Genomic DNA, 16165 nt, shown 5'->3' with positions numbered 1-16165 from the left:
TACCTTCTACAAGCTCTAGAGATTTATGTCTGCCATTGAAGATCATAATGCGGTCTGCTTGAACACATAAGAGACATACTGATGATGGAATTTATTAGAATGTAACCACTTTTATGTTCTTCATAGATTACAGTTAGAGTGGCATGGTATGGTGGAGAAAATCATACCTGGCCTACTTCTCTTCTAGCCAGTGCATAAAAACATTTTAACTAACAAGCTGACTATCCGTAAGAAGGCAAATAAATTGTTCATATAATCAATGTATACAGTATAAATGGTCCTATAGCTTAAAGATGTTTTTATATCAAGGTGAGATATAGTTTTTCTTGGGCAGAGAGCTTTTAACAAGTAGTAAATTACACCATTGGTCCCTAGAGATAGAGACAGACAGAGGAGGGGAAGGAGGAGAGCAGAGGAAGATTGAAGTGAATGAGCTAAAAAAAATAAGTGTGTCAAATTTAGGAGGGAGTGGAATTGGATGCAATCAGTGATTCATAAAAATGTACACTGAGTATACCAAACATTAGGTGTTCCTAATATTGAGTTGCTGGCCCCATGTTGACAACAATGCCTTCCAGAGTTGTGCCAAGTTGGCTGGATTACCTTTGAGTGGTGGACCATTCTTGATACACACAGGAAACTGTTGAGCGTGAAAAACTCAGCAGCGTTGCAGTTCTTGACACAAACTGGTGCATCTGGCACTCACTACCATACCTCATTGAAATGCACTTAGATTTTGTCTCGTGCCCATTCATCCTCTAAATGGCACACATACACAATCTATGTAGCAATTGTCTCAAGGCTTAAAAATCCTTCTTTAACATGTCTTCTCCCGTTCATCTACACTGATTGAAGTGGATTCAACAAGTGATATCAATAATGGATCATACTGTAGCTTTCACCTGGATTCACCTGGTCAGTTTATGTCATGAAAAGAGCAGGTGTTCTTAATGTTTATATACTCAGTGTATATTTTCATTAATAAGAATCCATACAAATGTAAGTTACCTAGAATGAATACAGTGAAATTGTTTAATGTCATGCAATACAGCACGCCGTACATCTGACTTTCCAGCTGTCAGTGTTAGGTGTCTTTTTTCTAAAACAAAATGATTGAATGTGTTAGTGTGACTCATGCGCCATATGTTTTATTGGCTCTCTTGACAGGATGAAAGGAGACACCCCAGTGAACAGCACCATGAGTGTCGGCCAAGCCAGGAAGCTGGTGGAGCAATTGAAGATTGAAGCCAGTTTCTGCAGGATCAAGGTAAGCCTTGCCAGAGGCATCATGTCTATTGAAACGTTGCACGCGCCTTGGTAAGTCTCCGCTAAATATCCACACCCTCATTTCCAGTCTTGATTCCTACTACTTGCCATCCTCAGGTATCAAAGGCAGCTGCAGACCTGATGGCATACTGTGATGCCCACGCCATTGAGGACCCCCTTATCACCCCTGTGCCCACCTCAGAGAACCCATTCAGGGAGAAGAAGTTCTTCTGTGCACTCCTTTGAGACAAACCACAGGATGGTTGGGAAAAACACTGTCCAGATAGAACATAATGTACACTGAGTATACCAAACATTAGGAACATCTTCCTAATATTGAGTTACACGCACCCGCCCCCTGCACTCAGAACAGCCTTAATTCATCAGGGCATGGACTCTACAAGGTGTCGAAAGCATTCTCCACAGATGCTGGCCCATGTTGACTACAATGCTTTCCAGAGTTGTCAAGTTGGTTAGATGTCCTTCGGATGGTGGACCACTCTTAATACACACGGGAAACTGTTGAGCGTGAAAAACCCAACAGCGTTGCAGTTCTTGACACAAACTGGTGTGCATGGCACCTACTACCATATCCAGTTCAAAGGCACTTTTTGTCTTGCCCTTTCACCTTCTAAATGGCATACATACACAATCTATGTCTCAATTCTCTCTTTAACCGGTCTCGTCCCCTTCCATCTACACACTGATTGAAGTGGATTTAACAAGTGACATCAACAAGGGATCATAGCTTTCACCTGGTCAGTCTGTCACGGAAAGAGCAGGTGTTCTTAATGTTTTGTATACTCAGTGTATGTACATGCATTCACCACATACACAAAGCTAAATATAACTTATTCATGTAGCCTGCTTTATCTTATGAAAGGCTGCAGATGTACATATTCTCCTAAGTAAAATCAAGACTAATTCAACCAAAATGTACATCTAATGTAGATCTACATAAACCCTTAAAATATATTTGGAGTTATGCGTATACATACCTAAAACACATTGAAGCTTATAGAATCATGAACTGTAGCACAACATAAGTGGATATACATACAATATGTAAAACAGCTCATAGTCCTAGCTCATTTTTCAAATAGATGGAGAGGGGTGACAACTACACATGAATTGTAATTATTTGGAACTTTTAATACACACTAGTCATTGCCTAATCTGAGTTTGTTAAAAAAAAAATGTGTGTGATGTCTTGAAAGTCCCGTATGTCACTTGAAGCTGTTGCAGAAATGTGCGTGAGGTGTAGGCGCCACTGTGGACCAGGTCAGTAAGAGGACAAGTCAATACACACTAATCCAAATAATTCCACTGGCGCTGTATGTACAGGAGGTGGTCAGCCGCCTTAACAAGATCAGTGGTCTACAATGACGGGTTTCCAATAACAATGATCAATGTTGTTTTGATAAATAAGTGGTTTAATTTGTCAAGTGGATGTCTAAGGCTATATGACATTAACAAAAATAAGCAGTACATTTAATAAATACATAACAGGAATTTGTATGGCATTCTTTTCGAGACCAGTTTTTCTGGTTGCTTATCTGATCAAGTTCAGAAATGTTATTACTATTTTTAGATCAGTGTTACTTAAACCTTTACTGTCAATATTTCTTACCAAAACAAATGAAGAGCTTAGAATAAAAGGGGACTTGGGAATCAAAGACAAAATTAAACACGCCTATCACCCAAAATATTTGTGCATGTAATTTTATTGTTTTTTCCCCAAAAAACAAAACAAAGTCAGAATTGTCCAGATCTTGCAGTTGCTTTGTTCAAAAGAAAAATATAAAAACTAACATGCTTTCACAGTCAATATGCAAAAACATGAACCAGTGTTTCAGTAAAACCATCCTTCAACGATTAAACAGAGAGCAACACAAGTATGCTCATAAATTAATTCCTGAAACAGTGCTACTTACTGTGGTTTTACTTCAGGCTTTCATTTGTGTGAAGTTTGAAAATTAGGTGATTTGTAGTAGCTAGCTTCTTAATCCGCATGCACTGCTCCACAACTCAAGGTACATTGCAGATAAATGTTGCTTTAGCATTACAACGTTAAGGCATCACTTCAACATCTCTTAAAACAAACACATAAGATAACATGGGGCAATTACAAATGTAAATCTTAAAACTGTTTCCTGTAAACTCGGATGTAAAATTAACAGTGCAACATCTTATAGATGTTAAAGCCATGTGGTGTCAAATGGTTTAAAATGCTATTAATTAATTTAGCGACAAGTTCATTTAACTAAATGCAGGGGAAAACTGTCAGAGAGTTGGAGATAAGTACAAGCATTAGTTATACCTTTATGAAGGGATAGTAATTATAAAAAGTGGTTATTTGACAGAACAAAATTGAAATATAAAGTGCAGGAAAACAAATTAACTCATCCCCAAGGCTTCTATACGGCCAAAGATATTAATCATAGGAAAGGTCAGGATTACGGATCTACACAGTTGGGTGAAACAACCCCATGGATGACTGCAGCAAAGTATGTCTAACTAATTTTTAAGCATCCATAGGTCTCTGAATTGTGACTAGTATAAAATAACCAGGTGTTACAATGTACGACTTTGCTTAACTGCCTCTTGTGCAGTGTTCCCATATGAGGTGAAATTTAATGTGAGACCAGAAGTAAATAGATGTTTGGGATGACGTTATATAAAATGGAAAAAACAAAACCTTCTCTACAGGAAAGAATCGCACCATTCACGCAGACAGCCATAGCAATCACCCTGCTGTTTGACATTGGCCCCGCATGTGTCTTTCAGCCAGTCCCGGAATAGCTCCTCATCCTTCTTCAGCACCAGGAACTGACCCAGGACCACGTAAGCCTGTAGATGTATGCAAATGAGAATGGAGTAGGAAAAGTGAAAAAGAACATGAATGACAATACACTAACCTAAACACTAGGTAAAAGTTGCACAACTGCATTGTCTTTTTGACTTTGCTGTACTTATGACATGACTAAAATGTAGAAATTCACAAAACAAAGTTCCATTATGAAAGTTCCAACAAAGTTAAGTAAACTCTGCATCACCTTGTCGAAGCCCTTCTCCTCCAGTCTCTTGCCAAGGACCTCTCCAATGCCAGCAAGTGCATTGACTGGCTTCTCCCCCATGGGTTCTGCCACAAACTCTTTGTGTTTCTGGGATGTTGACGACATGGCTGCTTTCAGTCAGTGAACACACTGAATAGAAAATGAAGCAATTTACTAAAATGTTTGGTTATTATTTCACCTTTTTGATTTGAAAACATTGAGGCAGAGGCACACAATTTATCTACACCAATATGGTGTAACCATAGAAAGAGGAAACCTAATCATATTTGGTGTAGCTGTATCCAACAGGATACATCAGGTAAACATGATTCACAGTAGTGTCACAATTTGTTTAGCACATACAGTATTTGGGACTGGAGTGCCCTATGACCCCAAAGTGACATTATCAACTAAAAAACTGAAACCAAAATCTTTCCATGTTACCCATAACACCACCCAGAGAGAACGATCTCTAAGTGTTTTTTTGGAGCATGTGTCGATAATGATAGGATCGAAAGAAAGGGAGTGCTGCTCTTGGATCAACCGTCTCCATTCAAATCTTACCTTAACATTATTTCACAATACTGACGACAGATCAGCTCCTAGAGGGTTATCTACCACCTACGGTTGTAAATATTGAAGCGGCTTATTTTAATGCACCGAATCGGCACATCTTTTTATACGCCGCTTGTTTGTATCAATTGCAAAGACATTGGCAACTTAGTGTTTGTAGTCAACTTTGTTTAAGTTATCGCTGTCAGAGATACAAATAAACCATGTAATTATATGTTCAGCGTAGCCTTGATCATGACTGCCAGTTCCACCACTGTGTCAAAACATTTGATTGAGTTTATTTTTGTACAGTATTAAAGCTAATTTCCTGCAATTTTATACATTTTGCCATGACATATTAATGATAGTGAGAATGACTAACATCAAGATGGGGGGGCCCCCTGGAGGTCCGGACCCCTGGGCATGTGCTCAGTCGGTATTTGGCCATGATTACTACAAGTTTCGATAGCTGGCTAGACTAACTGCCAATCCAAAAAGTGTTAGCTGACATGGATAATTGAGTGACTGTCAGTGACTGACATGAGAGAAACTGGTGATGCACAACCAAATTGAGACCCAGACAGAGTTCCTAGCAGGATCTCATAGCGGCCGGGGGCCCTAAATGCGTCAGCATGCATCAGTTCCACTGGCGGCTAGGCAAACTGAACGAGTGCACTCGCATGCTACCTAAAAAGACTTTTGCTTGAAAAACAAAAACAATTGTCAATATTACTCCAGGACAGTAGAGGGCGAAGAGCTGGTAATAGCCATCTATGGCCAAACAAGAAAGACATGTGGGAGAATTTAAAAAAAAGTGTACACAGACGCTTGACTGGTGACAAAATGAAACTTGTGTGAATTGCCCGGGATCTAGTAGATTTATGTACCTAGCAACACAATGAATAGGCGAGATATGGAGACAGAAGATGCCTGCTACAGGTTCACAATGGTGGATGTGGGGGCATAAGGCCTAGAGAGCAATGGTGGAGTGTTTCAAGAGTTCTTTTGGGTCCAAACTGCCGCAGAAGACCCTCAATTTGGGGCCTCCCGGGTGGCGCAGTGGTCTAGGGCACTGCATCGGAGTGCTAGCTGCGCCACCAGAGTCTCTGGGTTCGCGCCCAGGCTCTGTCGCAGCCGGCCGCGACCGGGAGGTCCGTGGGGCGACGCACAATTGGCATAGCGTCGTCCGGGTTAGGGAGGGTTTGACCGGTAGGGATATCCTTGTCTCATCGCGCTCCAGCGACTCCTGTGGCGGGCCGGGCGCAGTGCGCGCTAACCAAGGGGGCCAGGTACACGGTGTTTCCTCCGACACATTGGTGCGGCTGGCTTCCGGGTTGGAGGCGCGCTGTGTTAAGAAGCAGTGCGGCTTGGTTGGGTTGTGCTTCGGAGGACGCATGGCTTTCGACCTTCGTCTCTCCCGAGCCCGTACGGGAGTTGTAGCGATGAGACAAGATAGTAATTACTAGCAATTGGATACCACGAAAATTGGGGAGAAAAGGGGGTAAAATTTATAAAAAAATAAAATAAAATAAAAAAGAAGACCCTCAATTTACCACCAGCTGTCTTGTCAGGTACCACAACGCCAAGTCCTTGTTTTCCTGGGAGACGCAGCTTTCCCCCTACATGAGAACCTCATGCGCCCTTATCCAGCTATGTTGATTATAGAATGTTCGGAATCCATTTCACTTAGTTTATGGTTCATGGAAATGTGTATTTTTTTCTATACCGAACAAAAATTAATGCAACAATTAACAATTTTACTGACTTTACTGTTCATATAAAAATCTGTCAATTGAAAAACTCATTAGGCCTTAATCTATAGATTTCACATGTCTGGGCAGGGGTGTTGCCATGGGTGGGCATAGGCCCACCCACTTGGGAGCCAGGCCCACCCACTTGGGAGCCAGGCCCAGCCAATGAATGAGTTTTTCCCCTCAAAAAGGGCTTTATTACAGACGGAAATACTCCTGTTCCATCAGCTGTCCAGGTGGCTGGTCTCAGACGATGTGTCAAGGGGCTCAGTCTGCAGCTCTTTTCTCCCTTCTCACACCCCTGCTACTGCTCGGTGGCATCGGTGAGGAGCAAGCCAGTGGAGTAGGTATTGGAGGTGAGCCCAGGATAGAGTTTCCCTGGTCCTGCATGGAGATGGTTTCTAATTTTGCACTGCAGCTTAGTGCAGGGGCCAATGACCAGTCTGTCCCCAGTACTGGGGTAGTGCTTGGGCGCAGAGAACAAAACCAGGTGCTGTCTCCATTCACTGATGTTTGAGCCTTGTCAAAGAAAAAGAAAAAGTTGAGGGCTATTCAGTACATATCCAAACCATCCAAAATGAACAATTAACCTCATATCATTAACAGAGACTACAATAGATCATATGTTGCAAAGGTTTGAGCCGAGTAGGCCTGGCCTAGCTACTCAACTCTGCTCAAACATTTGAAACATTTTGACTTGCTGGACTTTGCTAACTTTAACTTGTGTTACCAATGTGGGAAGCTTATGATTTTCTTTCTATGACAAAATGTTTGATCAAAAGAAGTAAATATCTTTAGTTTAGTTGGTTGGCGTGCTTTCTCTGCACACGTACAGTATGCAGCTAAGCTAGCTAGCCACCCAAGTAGCTAGCTATTGTTAGCACAACATAGCTACTCTTTTCATCGACTACAATATAAAATACAACATACCTCATTCTTTGATGAAGATGGCATGTTGCTTTCAGTCTTCCCATGCTCCACGTGCCAAACAAGTCAGCAGCAACATTTCTGGAGTAGCCTTTCCTCCGGAATCTCCACTGCAGCCCTTTCTTTTCTTTGTCTTGACGAACTTGTCGCGAACCCTACCCCACTTTTTCAAACTAGTGGTTGGGTCGGACCCCAGCGTCTCCGCAATCTCCCTCCATGAATTGGCGTGTATATAATGCATGGCTAGAATCGTAATGGTGAGGTACATAAGTACCTTCCTTGGTCAAATCGATAATCGAAGTTGTCATTCGCCATGTTGAATCCACAGAGTTTCATCTACACACAATACCCATAATGGCACAGCGAAAAAAAGTTTTAGGAATGTTTGCTAACTTATAAAAAATATATATATATATATTTACGCCCTTTGCTATGACACTCAATTGAGCTCAGGTGCATCCTGTTCCCATTGATCATCCTTGACGTTTCTACAACTTGAGGCACTTGTGGTAAAGTTGTTTGGACATGATTTGCAAAGGCACACACGTCTATATAAAAAGGTCCCACAGTTGACAGTGCACACCAGAGCAAAAACCAAGCCATTAGGTCAAAGGAATTGTCCGTAGAGACAGGATCGTGCCGAGGCACAGATCTGGGGAAGGCTACCCAAAAAAATGTGGCAGCATTGAAGGTCCCCAAGAACACAGTGGCCTCCTTTCTTAAATGGAAGAAATCTAGAACCGCCAAGACTCTTCCTAGAGCTGGCCACCCGGCCAAACTGATCAATCAGGGAAGGTCACCTACCTGACCAAGGCCCAAGAACCCGATGGTCACTGACTGAGCTCCAGAGTTCCTCTGTGGAGATAGAACCTTCCAGAAGGACAACATCTGCAGCACCCCACCAATCAGGCCTTTATGGTAGAGTGGCCAGACATGCACATTTGTGGCCTGCTGGAGGTCATTTTGCAGGGCTCAGGCAGTGCTCCACCTTGCACAAAGGCGGAGGTAGCAGTCCTGCTGCTGGGTTGTTGCCCTCCTACGGCCTCCTCCACGTCTCCTGATGTACTGGCCTGTCTCCTGGTAGCGCCTCCATGCTCTGGACACTACGCTGACAGACACAGCAAACCTTCTTGCCACAGCTCGCATTGATGTGCCATCCTGGATGAGCTGCACTACCTGAGCCACTTGTGTGGGTTGTAGACTCTGTCTCATGCTACCACTAGTGAGAGCACCGCCAGCATTCAAAAGTGACCAAAACATCAGCCAGGAAGCATAGGAACTGAGAAGTGGTCTGTGGTCACCACCTGCAGAATCACTCCTTTATTGGGGGCGTCTTGCTAATTGCCTATAATTTCCACCTTTTGTCTATTCCATTTGCACAACAGCATTTGAAATGTATTGTCAATCAGTGTTGCTTCCTAAGTGGACAGTTTGATTTCACAGAAGTGTGATTGACTTGGAGTTACATTGTGTTGTTTAAGTATTCCCTTTATTTTTTTGAGCAGTGTACATACCCAAGAAGTCAAGGCTGTAATTGCTGCCAGGTGCTTCAAAGTGCTGAGTAAAGGGTCTGAATACTTATGTAAAAGTTGTTTTATTTAACTTCTTCGGGCTTGGGGGCAGTATTCAGAAGTTTGGATGAATGAGGTGCCCAAAGTAAACTGCCTGTTACTCAGGCCCAGAAGATAGGATATGCATATAATTGGTAGTATTGGATAGAAAACACTTAACGAGTTTCCAAAACTGTTAAAATAATGTCTGAGTATAACAGAACTGATATGGCAGGCAAAAACCCAAGGACAATCCATCCAGAAAAATAAAAAAAAATTCACCCTTGAATGCTATGGCTGTCAATGGGAATATAAAAAGGAAGACCTCCCAGATTGCAGTTCCTAGGGCTTCCCCTGAAACTGATGCGCCAATGAAATTGATGTCAACCGTCTTTAGAAAGAGTTTCAGGCTTGTTTTTTGAAAAATTAGCTAGAATTTGTAGTTTTAGTAAGTGGCTCCCATTTTGGCTGTAGTGTTTGTTACGCGTTCCGGTGAGTGCGAGTACTTCGTTATTTATCTCCGGTATTCTCCGTCTTACATTTATAGTTTATTTACATAATAGGGTACCTAAGGATTGATTAGGAAAGTTATTTGATATGTTTGGAAGAAGTTTATTGGTAATTTAAGGGATTAATTTGTTTGCATTTTGAACGAGGGAAACCGGTGGATTACTGAGTCTAGCGCACCAATGAAACTGACTTTCTTTTGGATATAAAGGACTTTATCGAACAAAAGGACCATTTGTTATGTAGCTGGGACCCTTGTGATTGCAACCAGATGAAGATCTTCAAAGGTAAGTGATTTATTTTATCGCTATTTCTGACTTTCATGACACCTCTGCTTGGTTGGAAAATGTATGTAATGCTTGTGTGTGCGGGGCGCTGTCCTCAGATAATCGCAAGTTGTGCTTTCGCCGTAAAGCCATTTTGAAATCTGACAACGCTGCTGGATTAACAAGAAGTTAAGCTTTTAAATTATGTATGGCACTTGTATTTTCATGAATGTTTCATATTACGATTTCTGTCATTTGAATTTCGCGCTCTGCAATTTCACAGGATGTTGTCGAGGTGAGACGCTAGCGTCCTAAAGATCAGTAAGTTAAGAAATTTGCACAAAAAAATAACCTGTTTTTGCCGTGTCATTATGGGGTATTGTGTGGAGATTGAGGTGTCAGCATGTTTCAGCCGAACTGAATGAGTGTGCTCGCATATTCCCATAAAACCTTCGCTTGAAAAAAGGGGGAAAAAGCAGCAATAGTACCGTTTATTCATTGAAATCCTGTAACCAGTATACACTAACTCAAGTCACAATTAATCTAAAGATAACTTCAAAATTAATGACATGAGTTTTTGCAGAGGATCTTTGTCATGCAATTTTACATCTAAGATGTAGTATTTCTCCAAAAAAGTCATGAAGAGTCAACTCTCCTTGAATTACTGACTTTTTAAGAATCCCTACTGTTGACCAATCACTGATGAAGAGGTGTAGAATTCAGCTTACCCCAAGAAAAGTGCCCAAACAGTGCAAAAATCCTTTACTGAAGTCCGCCACAATATATGCACAAACTCCTCCGAACTGTTTTGGCTGGAAGACGTTGATCGTGGAGAAGACAGAAACTGCTAGTGAGTCGGGTGAAGCTAATAGTACCGAAAGTGAGGATGAATGACGAACAACAAGGAACACGAGAAGTAAATCTGTGGTGGAAAATTGGAAACCAGACTAGTTTTTAGTCTGAGTAGTGGTTTTGGATCAATGCTACTTGGGAAATCTGGAATGTGTTGGAGGAAAGTAGTCGGTGAGAGTCACAAGTGGTTGTCTTATTTTTGATGTGTGTCCGCAGAAGTGTTAAGACTCAAAGATATCGGAGTGGAATGTTTCCTGTAGAGGTCGACCGATTAATCGGAATGGCCGAATAATTAGGGCCGATTTCAAGTTTTCATAACAATCGGAAATCGGTAATTTTGGATGCCGATTTTGCCCTTTTTTCCCCCCGCACCTTTATTTAACTAGGCAAGTCAGTTAAGAACACATTCTTATTTTCAATGATGGCCTAGGAACGGTGGGTTAACTGCCTTGTTCAGGGGCAGAGCGACAGATTTTTACCTTGTCAGCTCAGGGATTCAATCTTGCAACCTTACGGTTAAACTAGTCCAACGCTCTAACCACCTGCCTCACGAGGAGCCCGCCTGTTACGCAAATCCAGTAAGAAGCCAAGGTATGTTGCTAGCTAGCATTAAACTTATCTTATCAAAAACAATCAATCAATCACTAGTTATAACTACACATGGTTGATGATATTACTAGTTTATCTAGCGTGTCCTGCGTTGCATATAATCGATGCAGTGCACATTCGCGAAAAAGTACTGTCGTTGCGTCAACGTGTATCTAACCATAAACATCAATGCCTTTCTTAAAATCAATACACAGAGGAATATATTTTTTAATCTGCATATTTAGCTAAAAGAAATCCAGGTTAGAAGGCAATATTAACCAGGTGAAATTGTGTCACTTCTCTTGCGTTCATTGCACGCAGTCAGGGTATATGCAACAGTTTGGGCCGCCTGGCTCATTGCGAACTAATTTGCCAGAATTTTACGTAATTATGACATAACATTGAAGGTTGTGCAATGTAACAGCAATATTTAGACTTATGGATGCCACCCATTAGATAAAATACGGAACGGTTCCGTATTTCACTGAAAGAATAAATGTTTTGTTTGAGATGATAGTTTCCGGATACGACCATATTAATGACCTAAGGCTCGTATTTCTGTGTGTTATTATGTTATAATTAAGTCTATGATTTGATAGAGCAGTCTGACTGAGCGGTGGTAGGCAGCAGCAGGCTCGTAAGCATTCATTCAAACAGCACTTTCGTGCGTTTAGACAGCCTATCAACTCCCGAGATTAGGCTGGTGTAACCGATGTGAAATGGCTAGCTAGTTAGCGGGGTGCGCGCTAATAACGTTTCAAACGTCACTCGCGTTTCGAGGGTGGCTGTTGTCGATGTGTTCCTGGTTCGAGCCCAGGTAGCGGCGAGGAGAGGGATGGAAGCTATACTGTTACACTGGCAATACTAAAGTGCCTATAAGAACATCCAATTGTCAAAGGTATATGAAATACAAATCGCAGAGAGAGAAATAGTCCTATAGTTCCTATAATAACTACAACCTAAAACTTACCTGGGAATATTGAAGACTCATGTTAAAAGGAACCACCAGCTTTCATATGTCCTCATGTTCTGAGCAAGGAACTTAAATGTTAGCTTTCTTACATGGCACATATTGCACTTTTACTTTCTTCTCCAACACTTTGTTTTTGCATTATTTAAACCAAATTGAACATATTTCATTATTTATTTGAGGCTAAATTGATTTTATTGATGTTTTATATTAAGTTAAAATAAGTGTTCATTCAGTATTGTTGTAATTGTCATTATTACAAATAAATGAAAATAATAATAATAATTAAAAAAAGAAAAAAAAAATCGGCCGATTAATCGGTATCGGCTTTTTTTGGTCCTCCAATAATCGGTATCGGTGTTGAAAAATCATAAATCGGTCAACCTCTAGTTTCCTGTACGGATTTTTCGTAGCTGGGCACCTATCAAGGGGGCTATTTGGGGTGGCACAAGGAAACAAGGCAGAGGATATTACTAAAGACATTGATGGAGTGGTTGGTGCACATCAACTGACCTGTATGGTGGATGGAGAAAAGACATTAACCTCTTCCATGCTAATGGTCTTTGATGAAGAGTCTCTCCCTTCTCATATGTTAGGATTCATGAGATACCCTGTAAGAGCTTTTGTGCACAAGCCCCTTCAGCAAAATAATTGTAGAAGATTTGGTCATGTGTCAAGTGTGTGCAGAAGGGAAGAGTATTGTATGCCAGATGAAGTGAAACGCTGCAACTGTGAAGGTGAACATGCACCTGAATTCCTGGAGTGCCCTGTTAGGGTGAAGGAGAACGAGGTGGCAAGGGTAAGGAGTATCCAGCGTGTTTCTTATCTGGAGGCATTGAAAAGATTGGAAGGAACAAGTGACAGGGAAGAAACAATGATAGTAGAGCCACCAAGACCAGTGAAGGGTTCTCATCAACGGAGGGATAGTGAAATACTACATGTTAAAAAAAAGTGGAGTTTATTATTTATTGCAATGGTCATAAACTGTACAGCACAAGCGGAGATTAAGAAAATTGGAATCATTGAATGCTGCATGAGGTTTTTGGGGTCTCTGATTTCCCAGCTGAGGCTGTGCAAAAGATCCTGTTGGTGAATGTACTGCCGTAGGGATGTATTTTGGAGTGGACTGTGATTGAATAAGTGGGATGGGTTTTTGTATGATGTCGTTGTCCCCCTTTCCCGCAATGTTTTTTTTAGTTGCTTATTCAATACCCCTTCCAACTGGTGGCGGTAATGCACCATTAACATTGGATGCCAACCGCCGTTAAACCCGACTGTTCTGACTGGGAAGCATGAGGACGCCTTTAAGCGACAGTTTATGCCTGGAACCGGCCCTGCTCCTTTAATCCAATATTGGGCTGTTTAGCGGAGATCTGTACATAAAGTGGCGCAGGAAGATAACAAAAAAAAAACATCTAATGACAGCTGTTCTACGAGTGGTCTGAAACAAGCGTTAGATTCCGCGCGTTTAAGTGCAACGTTAATAACGATGGTTATGGGAAACACCGGGCCCTGGATCAATATCTACTTAAATGCATGCACAGCTATATTGCTAGTTTACTAAATAGTCAGCATGCGCACATTTTTGAAAGTCTGAAACTGCGCGCCGAACAACTTCGTGAGTCAGCTAGGTAACATTAGTTAACTAGCAAGCAAAACAACCCAGGCAGCTAGCATAGCTAGCTAACAAATGGGTGTGATAAAAAGTCCGAAATAACTAGCTTCTAGCTACGCAACTGGTTGGATCACAATTTAAATCGAAACTCACATGGCTATTAAATGTTTACTAATGTAAAACGGATTGTGCGCCAACTAGCTAACGTTACCTAACGTTAACCTGCACCGCGGTCTCCTCCTGTGCCACCAATTTGAGACTTAGATCAAGCGTAGACGTTTACAACATTAAAACAATAGCACACTTGTTTTTTTTATCGTTTCTCTTGAATAAAGCAAGATCAATGTTGATTTATTACCTTGTTTCTGAAGGTATACGGGTTGTGCCCGTTTCCAACCACGAAGTCGGTAGCTACCTCACTGGTTGTGTATGAGATCAATTTTCACAAATTCCAATATCACTTCCTTATCCGTCCGTTGTGCTATTTCCGCTTCCGTTACATGTTATAGTTCATGAAGTTCAATTAAAAAACTGTTTCATAAATGTTAATTTTCCACTTTCCCATATTGTATAATGTAAATCTACTTATAATAATAATTTAGCAAATAAATCTCAACCTTTTGACCTAGCATACTATGTCATTCCCAAACGTCCTCCAGCGGGCTCATTGTTGGGGGTTTTCTCCATTTTCACGTATGTTCCTACTTCTTCAGATTATATATATTTTTAAATTACGTTGTTTTTGACGAAAATGAAAACGTGTCAGTTTGTCACTATCACGAGGTTGGAGTAATAACATGTTCAACTGGTTAAGATATTGGCTCGAATCTAGGTTGTGCCTTTAGATTTCGAGAAAATTAACAATTTAAGAATAATGTTTCACTTCTCCAACCCCAAACGCCGCCCGGACTGTTTCACGATGTTGCGCTTCTGGGTTTAGAAACTGTGTGGATACACTTTTACGCCTCCGACACTACACAGTAATTGCGTCTTTTAGCGGGCAGAAACTCCGCCATGGTTCATTGGACAAAGCCTATGAGGAAAATTAATGGCGGTTTTGGATAAACACCGAAAATAAGGTCTGTGGTAAACACCGGTTTAGGAGATCTTATACGTTTTGTTCTTTGAGATAATCTTCATCAGCAAATGGTCACTGTGAATTTTGAAGAATTTAAGTAATAATAAAAACAAATCACAAAGGCTTCATAATTCATAAAGGTCATGTTAACTGCTATCTCATAGAACAAAAAGCATAATATCTCCTAACCTCAGACCATATTTTAGGCGTTTATTCCAAAACCGTATTATGTCCCCATTCATTTTGCGCATAGGGATAGCTGAACAAACCGGAGAAAACATATTTCCGAGTTTTAGGACTACAAGCTGGCGAGCTCTATCGCCATCAGCTGCCAGCGTTGCGTGATGTCCAACGGCAGTATCCAAGCTCAAGAATCACTGAGGTTCAGTAGAGCCCCTCAGTGGTGGTGTCATAATACCCATAAAAGCCTAGCGGTCAAACAGGGAAATGGTTCCAATTGTATTTCAACCATTCATTTTGCCCATAGGGGATTTTAGAAACTTAAAATAAGGGCTGTTTCGTGTAGGCTTACCCTGACATGACATTTTGATAATAGAGTTTCCCATGTCGGAGGTGGGGTTATGGTATGGGCAGGCATAAGCTACGGACAACAAACACAATTGCATTTTATCGATGGCCATTTGAATGCACAAAAATACTATGACGAGTTCCTGAGGCCCATTGTGAGGCCCATTTTTTAAAAGTATGTGGACACCCCTTCAAATTAGGGGATTCAGCTATTTCAGCCACACCCGTTGCTGACAGATGTATAAAATTGAGCGCACAGCAATGCAATCTCCACAGACAAACATTGTCAGTATAATGGCCCGTACTGAAGAGCTTAGTGACTTTCAACATGGCACTGTCATAGGATGTCACCTTTCCAACAAGTCAGTTCATCAAATGTATGCCCTGCTAGAGCTGCCCCGGTCAACTGTAGGTGTTGTTAATGTGAAGTGGAAACGTCTAGGAGCAACAACAGCTCAGCCGCGAAGTGGTAGGCCACACAAGCTCACAGAACGGGACCATCGAGTCCTGAAGCGTGTAGCGTGTAAAAATTGTCTGTCCTCGGTTGCAACACTCACAGAGTTCAGAACTGCCTCTCAAAGCAACGTCAGCAAAATAACAGTTTTTTGGGAGCTTAATGAAATGGGTGTCCATGGCAGAGCAGCCGCACACAAGCCTAA

At 41.4% G+C, this 16165-nt stretch overlaps 2 protein-coding genes across 2 annotated transcripts; one reads left to right on the top strand and one right to left on the bottom strand.

Moving 5' to 3' along the window:
- Positions 1-1168: 1168 nt before the first annotated feature.
- Positions 1169-1512, top strand: LOC120021803 (guanine nucleotide-binding protein G(I)/G(S)/G(O) subunit gamma-3). The gene is made up of 2 exons (XM_038965656.1): positions 1169-1267; positions 1384-1512. The coding sequence occupies exons 1-2, from the start codon at positions 1169-1171 to the stop codon at positions 1510-1512; spliced, it is 228 nt and encodes a 75-aa protein (XP_038821584.1).
- Positions 1513-2972: 1460 nt separating this feature from the next.
- Positions 2973-14369, bottom strand: LOC120021549 (barrier-to-autointegration factor). Its single transcript, XM_038965341.1, has 3 exons — positions 14259-14369; positions 4323-4472; positions 2973-4116 (listed from the first exon to the last, which is right to left on the bottom strand). The coding sequence occupies exons 2-3, from the start codon at positions 4446-4448 to the stop codon at positions 3970-3972; spliced, it is 273 nt and encodes a 90-aa protein (XP_038821269.1). The 5' UTR covers positions 4449-4472; positions 14259-14369; the 3' UTR covers positions 2973-3969.
- Positions 14370-16165: the final 1796 nt, after the last annotated feature.

Source organism: Salvelinus namaycush, chromosome 26 (genome assembly GCF_016432855.1).
Source record: "Salvelinus namaycush isolate Seneca chromosome 26, SaNama_1.0, whole genome shotgun sequence".
Taxonomy (NCBI): Eukaryota; Metazoa; Chordata; class Actinopteri; order Salmoniformes; family Salmonidae; genus Salvelinus; species Salvelinus namaycush.
Note: the sequence above shows the minus strand (reverse complement) of the source record. Positions and strands in the feature narration are given on the sequence as shown.

Bases quoted from the DNA above. Each gene is read 5' to 3' on its own strand.
- LOC120021803 (XM_038965656.1), top strand. From the start codon at position 1,169: ATGAAAGGAGACACCCCAGTGAACAGCACCATGAGTGTCGGCCAAGCC. The intron at 1,268-1,383 runs GTAAGCCTTGCC...TGCCATCCTCAG, and splicing joins CCAGTTTCTGCAGGATCAAG to GTATCAAAGGCAGCTGCAGA.
- LOC120021549 (XM_038965341.1), bottom strand. From the start codon at position 4,448: ATGTCGTCAACATCCCAGAAACACAAAGAGTTTGTGGCAGAACCCATG. The intron at 4,117-4,322 runs GTGATGCAGAGT...ATACATCTACAG, and splicing joins AGGAGAAGGGCTTCGACAAG to GCTTACGTGGTCCTGGGTCA.